Source organism: Pygocentrus nattereri, chromosome 21 (genome assembly GCF_015220715.1).
Source record: "Pygocentrus nattereri isolate fPygNat1 chromosome 21, fPygNat1.pri, whole genome shotgun sequence".
Taxonomy (NCBI): domain Eukaryota; kingdom Metazoa; phylum Chordata; class Actinopteri; order Characiformes; family Serrasalmidae; genus Pygocentrus; species Pygocentrus nattereri.
Window position 1 is genome coordinate 1,537,025 of NC_051231.1, and position 14,438 is coordinate 1,551,462.

The window sequence follows — 14,438 nt, forward strand, 5'->3', positions numbered from 1 at the left end:
GCTCTCCAGATTTACTTAAATTGCTTCATGTGGTAACAAGTAAATGAACTAGTTTTATTTAACCTGAATAAATACTTTGAATGAACGATTGCTTGAATCATAGTCATTTTTTGAGTTGAGTTGAGTTGAGAACTGCTTGTTATACAACAGTTAGTTCTGGCCACGTGAGCTGATTGGTTGAGAAGCGTTCAAACTGCTGTTATTTATCCAAAACATCACAAAGACTGTGTCACTCCACTGAGACAAAGCTGCTAAGTAATGACTTTGCCAGCTGTAGGAGACGCTCAAGACATTTGAACGTTTCTATCAGCTGTGACAGAAGAACAGCTGAACAACCTGGAATCAGCCAGAAATGAACCCAATACCATTCGCTAAACTAAACGGGCTGTAAGAAGCTGCCGGCTGAGCAGCGAGTGGGCGGAGCTCGTTACTCTGACGTAGCAACAAGCTGCTCGTTAAGGAGCTCTAATTAGGAGGAAGGAACTGAACATTAAAACATATTAAACGCTGCGTTCACGGCCAGTTTATTCATTTCTTACTGTATTTATTTAACTGCTGTATTAAAGCAGTAGAGCACTCGAGGAGGGAATTATCACCAATAACATCACGGCTGGGATGATCTATGGACACCAGATCACAGCCGGGATGATATTTCAGGATAACACACTCCCTCTGTGTGAAGTAATTTTTTAAAGCAGATTTGGCGAACTACTTTTTACAGTGTATCATATGGGATCAGAAACCACATAAGCAAGTGAATTTGACATTGTTTCATAAATTTATGCAGTGTGATGATTCAGGTACAGCGTACATACATTTCCATTATTTGTAAGCTCCCCTTGTGATAAGAGAAACTGTGTTCTAGGTGTCAGAGACCCGTTCTAGAGCATATTTATGTAGCTCACAACCTGCTCCATGGCTCTTTCTCCAGCAGGAAAGTACATCCCACTCTTGTCGAAGAAGTTAAATACACCATGGAAGCCATCAGGAACGTGATGCCAGGTGACGTCCACTCCAAGGTCCTTCAGCCTCTTCTGGAACAAGATCCCGTCGTCCCTCAGCACGTCATACTCACAGGTCAGGATGAAGGTGGGAGGCGTGAGGCGGAGATCATCATCCTCGGCCAGCAAAGGAGAGAACTCTGGTTGCAGTCCATCTTTGATGATGTGGTACACCTCACCATCGTGATCTGTGGCCACCTGCAGATTGTAATGGATGTTAAAGGACTTTTGCTTCTGTAAGTCTATGAGTTAGAGAACTACAGTAAAACATCTCATAGTACATCCAGCATCTGTCAGCAAAGGAACTAGGGATGAAGAAATTTTAGATGTGCGCAGAATGATGAACAGAGCTGTAGATGATTCCATGATAACTGTAGAACATTGAGAATGTAGCTGGAATACAGTTAACATCTAGCATACATCAAAGCACATCAAGAAATGACGATAAATATAAATACTATTTATTTACTATCTTTTGGCAACTTTGAGTGTTTAGCTTGTTGTAGTCAGTCAGTCAGTTTACAGCTATTGTTAATAAAAACAAGTGATTCCAAACAGGTAGAACACACCACACATAGAGGTGTTATCATTTGAAAATATTCTTATAAGTAGAAATCTATTAACTTTTTACTTAAATACATATTTTATTTACCTCATGTCCAAAAAAAAGCTAGACTGTGCAAAATGTAAAAAAAACACAATGAAATGATGTTCAAATGATATAAATCTTATGTTTAATTGAAAATAACAAAGATGACATATCAAATGTTAAACTAAGAAACATAGAGGTTTTTGAAAGAAATATGCCCATTTTGAATTTGCTGCCATTAACACATTTTAAAGATTTGAGACAGGGACTATAAAGACTGGTAAAGTTGTGTAATGCTTAAAAAAGTACTGAGCATAAAAAGAACATCCCAGAGTCTTTCAGAAATATGACAAACACAGGCAAATAGTGCAACAACCAGAGAATAATGTTTATCAACAAAACTTGAAGATTTCATCATTTACAATACATTATATCTCTTAAACATTCATGGAATCCAGACAAATCTCTGTTTGCAAGGGACAAAGACAAATACTGGCTGGTCATGATATTCAGGCCCTCAGCACTACGTTAAAAACAGACACAAAACCACTGCATGGGCTCAGGAACACTTCAGAAAACCACCATCTGTGAACACATTTCATCACTGCATCCACAAATGCAAGTTAAAACTCTAAAATGCTAAGAAGAAACCAAATATAAACAGGATCCAGAAACACTGCCACCTTCTCTGGGCTCGAGTTCATTGAAGACGGACTGAAGTAAAGTGGAAAAGGGTCTTGTGGCCCGACAAAAAAAAAAAATTTAAATTCCCTTTGGAAATCATGGATCTCCACCAGTAAAAAGAGGAGAGGGATCATCCAGCTTGTTATCAGCACACAGTTCAAAAGCCAGTCTCTATGATGTTATGGAGGCGCATTACTGTACATGGCATTAGGGACTTGAACATCTGTGAAGGCACCATTGAAGCTGAAATGATATATACAAGTTTTTGAGCAACATGTAATGTCTGGACGGCAGCATCTTTTCAGGGAAGGCATTGCTTATTTCAGCAAGACAGTGAATAATCCCATTCTGCAAGTATTAAGACAGCATTACTCGTTATTAAGAGTCCAGGTGCTGAACTGGATTGCCTGTCACCACTGAAAACATTTGGCACATTATGAAATGAAAAATATTAGAAAAGAGACCCTGAAAAGTTGAGCAACTGAAATCCTGTACCAAGCAAGAATGGGAAAATATTTTGTTTTCAAAACTACAGCATTTTGTCTGCTTAGTTCACAAAAGCCTAAAAGAAGAGGTGATGAACCACAGTGGTAAACATGCCCCTGTCCCAACTCAAGGCGTTGCATCAAAGTTCAAAAAAGTAACAACAAATTCAAAATGGGCATACATTTTTCAAAGACCATAAAACTGATCAGATTCAACATTTGATATGTTGTCTTTGTACTATTTTCCGTTAAATATAGGGTTTTATTGATTTCCATATTATTGCATTCTGTTTGTCTTTACATTTTGCACATCATCCCAACTTTTTTGGAAACAGGGTTGTAGTTTGAACCCACCTTTGGCTTTGGGTCACTTCTCTCTCTGAATTGAGGCGGTAGATGAGCCGGGTCAAGCCATTTATTGTAGTGCTGCTTTAGCTCGGCTGGAATGTGCCTGCCTGCTAGAACGTCCTGGCTCACGGACATGTCCCCATTGAGGTACTGCAGGAAGTAGAAGACCATCCTGGCTCGGAACAATAGGGGCACGGCATGGTTCTGCTGGTAAGACGGCAGGTTGAAATCTGCCAATTGCAGGGCAGGGTAGATGAGGACCAGTGCAAGAGGAGAGGGCAGATGTCCAGCCTGCTTCCTCGCCAGTCTGTGACTGAGAGCGGCTGCCAGGTTGCCCCCAGCGCTATCTCCGCCCAACACCACCCTGCCAGGATCAACCCCAAACTCATCCTTTGCCACAGACAGAAAGTGGAGAGTGGCGGCCTCACAGTCATCCAGGTGGGCAGGGAACCTGTGCTCTGGGGCAAGGCGGTAACTGTGAAGAAGGACAAAAGGAAACAATGGCAGAACTCGCTTTCAAGCTCTTCTTAAGAACTTTTATCATGCTTAACATTTCCATTAAAAACTTTGAACTCACGTCATAACCATTATATGTTGTACAATAATAACGTATGCAGTGTAGTTATAAAGGGGAATTCCAAAGATTTTTCAGATTCGGTGGTTAAGATGTAAACAATGGTTTGATGTGAAATGCACAGAAACAGTAACAACAACACAAATATAGGATCTTTAAAGTGCTATTTTTCCTTACAATTCCCTTCATGTACCTCTCTGACAGGAGAAGATTAAAAAATATTGCTGCTGTCAGAACAAAACCTTGTATCTCCATTTTTGCTGTTTTTAAGCTTTGGACCTAATTTTGAAAGTATTCATGGTCCTTTAGATTGTGTGGAAATTTCATGATGAATGGACCATCAGAAATTAACCAAAATGACTTGGAAAAAATTCTGGTTGCATTGACTTACAACACCAATTCCAATGAAGTTGGGACGTTGTGTAAAACATACATAAAAACAGAATACAATGATTTGTAAATCCTTTTCAATGTATATTCAATTGAACACACTACAAAGACAAGATCTTTATTGTTATTTGCAAATATTCACTCATTTTGAATTTGATGCCTGCAACACGTTCCAGAGAAGTTGGGACAGGGGCGTGTTTCCCACTGTGTTACATCACCTTTCCTTTAACACTCAATAAGCGTTTGGGAACTGAGGACACTGATTGTTGGAGCTTTGTAGGTGGAATTCTTTCCCATTCCTGCTTGATGTCCAGCTTCAGCTGCTCAGCAGTCCGGGGTCTCCGCTGGAGTATTTTGAGCTTCATAATGCGCCACACATTTTCAATGGGAGACCTTCTGGACTGCAGGCAGGTCAGTCTAGTACCCGCACTCTTTTACTACGAAGCCACGCTGTTGTAACACGTGCAGAATGTGGCTCGGCATCGTCTTGCTGAAATAAACAGGACGTCCCTGAAAAAGACGCTGCTTTGATGGCAGCAGATGTTGCTCCAAAACCTGTATGGACATTTCAGCATTAATGGGGCATCACAGATGTGCAGGTTACCCCTGCCATGGGCACTAACACCCCCCCCCCCACCATCAGAGATGCTGGCTTTTGAACTTTGAGCTGAAAACAATCCGGACAGTCCTTTTCCTCTTTGGCCCGGAGGACACGACGTCCATGATTTCCAGAAACAGTGTGAAATGTGGACGCGTCAGACCACAGGACACTTTTCCACTCTGCGTCAGTCCATCTCAGATGAGCTCGGGCCCAGAGAAGCCGGCGGCGTTTCTGGGTGGTGTTGATATCTGGCTTCGCTTTGCATGGCAGAGTTTTAACCTGCACTTGTAGACGGAGCGACGAACTGAGTTCACTGACAGTGGTTTTCCGAAGTGTTCCTGAGCCCATGTGGGAATATCCGTTACAGAATGATGTGGGTTTTTAATGCAGTGCCGCCTGAGGGGTCGAAGGTCACGGGCGTTCAGTGCTGGTTTTCTGCCTCGCCGCTTACCTGCAGAGATTTCTCCAGATTCTCTGAATCTTTTGATGATATTATGGACTGTAGATGATGAAATCCCTAAATTCCTGCAGTTGCACGTTGAGAAACGTTGATCTTAAACTGTTGGACTATTTGCTCACGCAGTTGTTCACTAAGTGGTGAACCTCGCCCGTCCTCGCTTGTGAACGACTGAGCCTTTCAGGGAGGCTCCCTTTATACCCAATCATGACACTCACCTGTTTCCAATTAACCTGGTCACCTGTGGAATGTTCCAAACAGGTGTTTTTTGAGCATTCCTCAACTTTCCCAGTCTTTTGTTGCCCCCGTCCCAACTTCTTTGGAACGTGTTGCAGGCATCAAATTCAAAATGAGTGAATATTTGCAAAAAACAATAAAGTTTATCTGTTTGAACATTAAATATCTCGTCTTTGTAGTTGATTCAATTGAATGTAGGTTGAAAACAATTTGCAAATCATCGTCTTCTGTTTTTATTTATGTTTTACACAACGTCCCAACTTCATTGGAATTGGGGTTGTACATTAAAAGTAGTTTTTTTTCCTTCTCCTGTAAAGCTAACATTTTGGAGATATGAGGTTTTGATCCGACAACAACCATATGTTTGTTAGGCCAATGCCTTTTCTCAAAACTATTGTAAAACCGTGTGTCAGGCATCAGGGAATTATATTTATAATCATTTAAAGTGGTATCTTTAGTAAATACATTTCATATCAAACCACTCTAAATGCCTTTGTTTACATCTTAATCATTCAATTATGCACAGTTTTGAAAAATCAGTGGAATTCTCATTAATTATCTCATTCATTAATTATTGAAAAGTCAGTGATTGACTAACATACTGACTGATAACTATGTGACATTGTGGCAGACATGTCATGTCTAATTGGAAATTAAGTATCAAACATCCAGGGAGAAGGATGATGACAGTGTAACACACTAACTTCAATGCTATTGCAATAATAATAATAATAATAATAATAATAATAATAATAATAATACTGTTTAAATAACATAACTTGCTTTAGTCACATAACTGCTGAAAATTCTACCTATTATAATAATCATAAGGGGTCCAAGCACTTTTTTTCTGCAGTTGATTAAAGGCTGAAAACAGATATTTTCTTACTATTCCTTGAGTTTATATCAAATGTCCTCCAAATTTTCTTAAAACCATCTGTGGAGTCACAACATGAATAATTATTAAAAACCTCATGGCTGCAATATTTGAACAAATCAGTGCGACTTGGCTTAGTCAGACTTAAAAGCTATAAATATATAAGCTAATGTCTGATTATAGCCAAATTTGAAACATTGGTATGAAATTACAAACAGAGGGTGTATTGTAAATATATTGAGTAATATAAAAGAACATTATCATAATAATTTAATGTTAGTAACTAGTTCCTAAAATGGTGCTTGGTTCCTTATTTCTCTCTACCAATAAATTGTTTAAGTGCTTTGTTCAAATTCCGCCTGAACTGTTCTGGCCCTTGCAAAGCACAACTTGCAGCAATGTCCAGTTTGCATTTTGAGAGCCTTATAAAACACTGAATGCTAATAATTATCAAAAACTTTTGATGTTAATGGCGACTTACATCGCTGATGAAAACTGACGGGGCTTGGACCCCTATGATTGCCCCTTGCGGCTATAGTCATTATCACTAGTAGCAGGATAACAGATAAACATGTAGTAGCAGTGTAATGATTAAAAAAATGTCCTTGACAGAAAGCGACTGGTAACAAAAACAAAAGCCATGCAGCAACGTCGGTCCAGCATATCTAGCCTTGCCTAGTGAATTTCAAGTGTTTTGGGAACAACAAAAATTTAAATAATAAACAACATAATATAATGATCCATTTAAAATGTGTTTGTCAAGATATCAGCCCTAAGATTTGACATTTTTGAAACAGGAGATATTCTAGATACGAAGATTATTATACCTTCATTTCGGTTATTAATTTTCTGATTTAATCATTTTAAAACTTCTGAATTTGATGCCGCTTTCTCGGTCAGGTTAGAGTCGTCTATAGTTCAGTTCATCATTTTGGGCAATACTAATTACATGTAGTAGACCTACCCAACTGACACAACTGTGGTATCAGTCTCCCTCGCAATGTGCCGGCAAACGTCGTCATGTGAATCTACGTTCAGATAAAAGAGTTATTTCTACATCTTTTCAACGAACATACTATGATCATTCATATCAGCCAAAGACGTTGCATGCCTTACCTATACTGCCCAACACCCATCCTCCACCATGAAAATACATCATTCCTCTCCTCTTCTGATCCGAAGCAGCCGTGGGCTCATACACTCTCACGGGCACACCGCTGAAGGTCATGTCCTTCATGCGGAGACCAGATGTGGACAGCCGTTTGAAGGCGATTAACCTGCCTGTACACCAACGACTAAAACTCACCTGACCACACAGACCCAGGCGCTCAAAGATTCGGCCCTGAAAACAGATTTAGCACAAAAATGATCTCAATCTCATCAAAAGAAGCTCAACATTAACTCTATCCTTAAACTTTCACGGGCAGCCACAGTTTAATGTGTATCGTTGAGGAACTACGTGGAAAACAATGCAAAATGGTTGCAAGTCTCGAAGCAAATTTGCGTATGTTAAAATGAAATTCTATGATTCTTTCCAGGTTTCTGCTTAATTAAACTGTAAAGATGTAAACACAGTCAAGCAGAATGATCTGATGTGAAATGTGCCATTCTAGAGAAACTTAGCAGAATTGCTCACAGTGGCTCTCGGGAGGTGCCAAGCTCGTGGGGAGAACTGGACGATATTTGCTGTTGAGATAGTACTGATGTTATTTTGGCAAGTGTTGCATGTGCTGTTCTGAGTTGGGTTGTGGGCTGCGTGTCAAAGAAGTGATCTGCCTGCTATCCTGGACACAAACACCATTGAGTTGGTGGTTCTGCCTTGCTGCATGTTCAATAAAAGAGCATTTGCCTGCATGCCTCTGGTTCTTCTTTGCCTAGAGGCGCTCTCTCTCTCGCTCTCTCTCTCTCGCTCTCTCTCTCTCTCTCTCATTCTCTTTCTCTCTTTCTCTCACTCTCTCTCTCTCTCTCTCTCTCTCTCTCTCTCTCTCTCTCTCTCACATTCTCTCTCTCTCTCTCTCACATTCTCTCTCTCTCTCTCTCTCTCTCTCTCTCTCTCTCATTCTCTCTCTCTCTCTCTCTCTCTCACATTCTCTCTCTCTCTCTCTCTCTCTCTCACATTCTCTCTCTCTCACATTCTCTCTCTCACATTCTCTCTCTCTCTCTCACATTCTCTCTCTCTCTCTCTCACATTCTCTCTCTCTCTCACTCTCTCTGTCTCTCTCTCTCTCTCTCTCTCTCTCACATTCTCTCTCTCTCTCTCTCTCTCTCTCTCTCTCTCACTCTCTCTCTCATATATATTTATAAAATGGCTGTATTTGTGTTGTAGGTGGCACCACCCCTGGTTCATTTCAGCACAAGTGTAGAAGGAGTCAGTGAGTGTGTTTACATGCATTTAATAATCTGATAACTGCAGAAAATCAGATTTTCTCAGTAATCTGATCGACACATTTACATGCACTTGAGTAATCAGATAACAGGGAAATCCGGGTCTACATGAGTCAGTCATCAGATTTCTGCTCAAGAACCAGCCAATAAACTCACAGAAGGAGACGTGCCACAACATCAAACTCAAACTTCATGCCGTGGCATTTTTTTAAAACATCGAGTCACTCTAAAGGAAAGAAATCAGAGTTCACAGCACAGAGAAATCTGATTACTGAGCTGAAATCCAGCCTCTTTATCAGATTTCCTGTTGCGCTTTGTTGTGTGGCGTCTCTTTGCCTTACAGGTTTGACTGAATTTATTATTTTCTGTTGTTGTGTTTTCATCCACTGATATTCTCTCACTACAATACCCAGCATGCACTGGGCAAATTCGTTATACAACAGTGAAAAAAATGCACTGATAAAGGCTGATAAACAGGGGTGATATTCCGCTTCTTAGTAGAAACGTCAGCATTCCGGCTTTGTTCGGCATGGGCCCAATGGCAGGGAAAAGCCCCGCCCACAGCACAGGTAACTTTTCAAAAGGCCGTCTCACCTTCATATACCTCATTTAAAGCAGGCTTTTTACTCGTTAGACCAGAACATCTAATTCATCGAACTATGTAGCATCTCCTTAGAAGGACCGCAGGCATGTCTTAAACAAATGTAGCAATGGTAAACATTTTCATTTCGCCTGGAATTTCCATTTCGCCTGGAATTTCCATTTAAGTCTGGAAACTCTTACAGTCATTTGCCTACATTTGAATTCATGTAGAGCTGGTGCGACTGCCCCCCTAGTACATCAGAATCCCTCCAGCTTCTGCGTGTGTGTGTATTATATATATATATATATATATATATATATATATATATATATATATATATATATAAACTGATTTGCCTAGTGTAGAAAAAAAAACAGCCAGCACAGGCCTGTAGATGCACATCTTAATAGGAAGATTAAATACAGGCTTCAGAGACTCCCAGAGAAGTGGATACAGGCACTTAGACATGAATCAGAGTGAATTGTTCTCTTAAATATCCTTAAGAGAAACTTAACTCAAACATTTCTACCAACCGTCTCTCATTACCCACACTGAGACATGCCCAGCTCTATGGTTCAGAGGTTTACAGCTGACAGCAGCTTCAGCAGATGATGTCAGGTTTATATGTTATAAATTTTATTCAACAATGCATCCAATATTCAGGTATTCAATGGTTCTGACCGCATGGCTGCATTTGTTAGAGTTACTTCTCTTACTAGACCTCATTTTCAGGCTGAACCTATCAAAACAAGACATTAGCTCTTAGCTCACGTGGACTTTGCATCAAGAAAAAAAGCTATACAGTAACTCATTAAATTTACAATAGGCCTGGAGATTGTGCTCATTTCCACTGAGCTCAGAAAAAGCAATGATTATGGCACATGTAACAACATATGCAGTACACTTATATGTTACTATGTTATTTTTCAGTGCAGCAAACAACATTTTAGGCATTTTGGGGACACATCAATAATTAAAGCTTACAAAATCCAGATGCACACTTACCAGAACGGCTAGTCCTACAAGGGTGCAGTGCAAAGCATGCAGTTTTCCACGGTTTGTAATTCCAGGAGGAATCTCCGAGTTCATGGCTTCTGCATACACCAGGCCAATGACCAGCAGGCAGAAGGCTGCAGCCAGTGCAGCAAAGCCAATGATCAGAACTGCAATTGCTGTGTCCATGTTGGCCTCAAAGAACACTGAGCAGATCACACACGCCCTCCCTGCTTATAGTGCAGGGACAACGTTATCTTACATTTCACAAGACCTGCGCCGGATCTCCTCCAAATGACCCGTGGCCGTGTTTACACACGGGGCAGACTCGCCTAACGGCTGCGGAACGATGGAGCCTAAAGACGTTGAAAAAAGGTTAAAAGGCGTTTATTTACGAAAGTTTTGAGCCTTGTCAGCACGCTCAACTGGTAGTGAGCCGATTCCAAAAGAGTCGATTCTTCGACTCCTGCACGTCTAGGAGTCAGTGACTCGGAGAGTCGAAATTCTGAGTGTCGACTCTTCTGTGCTGAATTTAGGTAGCCCAAGTTTATTCTGTGTGATAATCCGACGCTGGGTGGCGCTCTAACTCTCCTACAGAAGAAAATAACAACCTCTCCATTTTCTTCATCATTACGGCTGCAACAGTTTACCATCGAACAAGGAGTGAAACAAAAACTTTTGTGAATCATATTTTTCATTTTTTTCATTCATATATATATATATATATATATATATATATATATATATATATATAAAGGATGACATCCTGTATAAATAAAAATAATGCGTGGCCATGACTTAGTAAGGTGTGGGAATGAGATGATGAAGTCATGGCCACGACTTAGTAAAGCGTGGGAACAAGATCATGTCTTATTCAGCTGAGGACGAGGATCACCTCATTCCAAGCCTTACTGAGTCGTGGCCACACGTTAGTTTTATTTATACAGGATGTCACTATTACTACGCCGCCCTGCTTGTGACATCTCTTAGAAATGACAACCATGCATGGCCACGCCATATTAATGTGTGGGAACCAAATCCTAATGTGTGGCCACGACATAGTACTGTATTGCTAAGCTGTGGCCATGCATTGTTTTTATTTGGAATGTCACCAGCAGGACTCCATAAGTTAGCTGTCCAGAGCAGCAGGAAAGGATTCCGTCTGCACATTAAAGAGTTCAGCGTGAGCTCTGTAGAAACAATCATACATACCTTCAAATCAGTCGATGTGCGAATCACTTCTAATCTTAATGTACATAAAAATGAAATAAACCCCCCAAAACACAGTAAAAAGGACAACGCTGGAGTTGGTTTATTATATATGTTGGCCTATTCATCAGCTTTTTCAGATTTTCCCGTTCCACCTTAAATGGTGCAGCACTTACATTTGGGTGTCTGAGGCTGCACCATTTAAGGTGGAACTGGAAAGGTCGAACAAGAATACAATACACTGCAATACAATACACTACAATACAATACACTACAATACAATACACTACAATACAATACACTAAACTACACTACAATACACTACAATACACTACAGTACACTGCAATACAATACACTACACTACACTACACTACACTACACTACAATACACTACAATACAATACACTGCAATACAATACACTACAATACACTACACTACACTACAATACACTACACTACACTACAGTACACTACAATACACTACACTACAATACACTACAATACACTACACTACACTACACTACAATACACTACACTACACTACAGTACACTACAATACACTACAGTACACTACACTACAATACACTACAATACACTACACTACAATACACTACAATACACTACAACACACTACACTACAATACACTACACTACACTACAGTACACTACAATACACTACACTACAATACACTACAATACACTACAATACACTACAATACAATACACTACACTACACTACACTACACTACAGTACACTACAATACACTACACTACAATACACTACAATACACTACACTACAATACACTACAACACACTACACTACAATACACTACACTACAATACAAAAGTGCAGTACGATACATGACAGTCAATACTGAACTCAGGGCTGATTTAAGTGCTGTGTAAAGAGACGGTCTTCAGTCTGCGTTTGAAGACAGTGAGAGACTCTGCTGTTCGGACAGCCAGTGGGAGTTCATTCCCCCACCTGGACTCCAGTACAGAGAACATTCTCCACGCTTGTCTTCCACGCGCCTTGAAGGATGGTTGTACTCGAAGCTTGAAGGGCTCGTGGTTCAGTTCCAGATTTCACAATTGCCATCAAGTCGGTAGGGGCAGGTGCATGTTTGGCTTTGTAGGCCAGCATTAGGGTTTAAATCTGATGCAGCTACAGGAAGCCAGTGAAGGGAGCGCAGCAGTGGGGTGACGTGGCTGAACTGGGGCAGATTGAAGACGAGCCGTGCTGCCGCATTCAGAATGAGCTGCAGAGGCTTGATGGCCACATGGGAAGACCAGCCAAGAGTGAGTTGCAGTAGTCAAGCCTTGAGATGACCAGAGACTGCACGAGCACCTGGGCGGCCTCTCGGGTGAGGAAGGGTCAGATCCTCCTGATGTTGAACAGGAGAAACCTGCATGACCGAGTCAGGTTCGCGATGTGAGTGGAGAACGATAACTGGCCACCCAGAGTCTCACCAAGACTTCTCGCCTCTACAAACGGAACAATCAGGGAGTTCTCGAATGAGACGGCGAGATCATGATGAGGACCTCTAGTTATCTAGTGAATAATCTAGGACCACCCAGGTTACTGCCCTGCCTACAAACTCCACCTAGTTTTTAATCTCGCCAAACAGATTTTAAATGCACAGAGACTTTTATTTTGGGAAATCAACTAAGACAAATATTCTCTACCAATCTTTGGTGCACGGTATGAAACAACTGAGAGAAAAAAATCATAACTAGGCCTGATATAAAAGGCTTTTATAGTAAGCGTTGCTTGACTTTGATCAAAATTATGTACTAAACTAATTTACTAAGTATAAATAAAGAAGAGAGGAAGGAAAAACAGGTAAATTTAGCTCTGAGTGGAAAATGAGTGATGATAAGTGAAATTTTGTCTAAAACTCTAAAACTATGCTTAACCACTCGTGGACTGCCTGTAAAACACTGAGCAAAATGCCAGCAGACCACCAGCTTTGCCATCAGTGGGCCAACAGTGGTCCACTATCCACTTGCTACCAGGGGACTTTTTTAAAAGGAGAGAAACCAAAATACTTGAAACTGAAGGTCAAATTACCGCTTTAAAAGCACATTTGAAGTCACTGGTAAAATCTGACAAACCTCATGAATGTTTGTAGTGTGTGGCTTGATAACGCACAAAAATATGATTTTTCTGGAAAAAGCTTAGACTTTTCCGATTCGTGCCGGAGTATCGTTCACCCTTCTCCGCCTGTGGCATAACCAGCGAGCTGATAGGCTCTTTCTCTTGAAGGGTGGGACTTTCTCTGCAAACATACTCCATGTTTAGCGCCACAAGTTTTCCAATTCATGTTTTAACCAGTGATCGGTCTCCTGCCTGACGTCAGCTAATAAAGGCTGCTTTTATATTTGACTTATCCTGACTTTAGCTGACGTCATGGTCATGAACTGCTTATGACTGCAGGGGTGGGCTATAAAAACATTGCCGTCATGCTGGACACATACGTCCCCTAACTGCAGCTGTACTTTTGGCTCTCGTCAATACGGGAGTAAACTTCTGCTTTACTTTACTTTTATCAGACCAGAACAGTTTTTGGTCCTTTCAGTACCAAAGTATATTTGGTACTGCAGGCAGTTGTTAAGCATATACAGGTGCAAATCTTTACTGATTAGCTGCTCATTCACTCAGACTGACTGTCTTCCTTCCAACTCTCAACCACGCCTCAGATGCAGAGTGTTTACATGCATTAAGAATCCGATAACTGTGGAAAAATCTGATTTTCTCAGTAACCACCTGACCACCGTTAATGTTCACCACCGTTAATGTTCACCACTGTTAATGTTCACCACTGTTAATGTTCACCACCGTTAATGTTCACCACTGTTACTATTCACCACCGTTAATGTGCACCACCGTTAGCCTGGCACTAACTTAACACTGCATATCCAATAGAACGCCAGCACTCCAAAGTAACTTCACGCTCAGTGTGATGACAGGGGGGGTTTAGGGGGCTGATCGGTAGTGATTTATTATGATGGTATTATGATTT

The 14,438-nt window shown here is 40.8% G+C and overlaps 1 protein-coding gene across 1 annotated transcript; it reads right to left on the reverse strand.

The window, feature by feature from the left end:
• Positions 1 to 754: 754 nt before the first annotated feature.
• Positions 755 to 10,694, reverse strand: aadacl4 (arylacetamide deacetylase-like 4). Its single transcript, XM_017717938.2, has 5 exons — positions 10,217 to 10,694; positions 7,360 to 7,585; positions 7,208 to 7,271; positions 3,114 to 3,582; positions 755 to 1,199 (listed from the first exon to the last, which is right to left on the reverse strand). The coding sequence occupies exons 1-5, from the start codon at positions 10,391 to 10,393 to the stop codon at positions 882 to 884; spliced, it is 1,254 nt and encodes a 417-aa protein (XP_017573427.1). The 5' UTR covers positions 10,394 to 10,694; the 3' UTR covers positions 755 to 881.
• Positions 10,695 to 14,438: the final 3,744 nt, after the last annotated feature.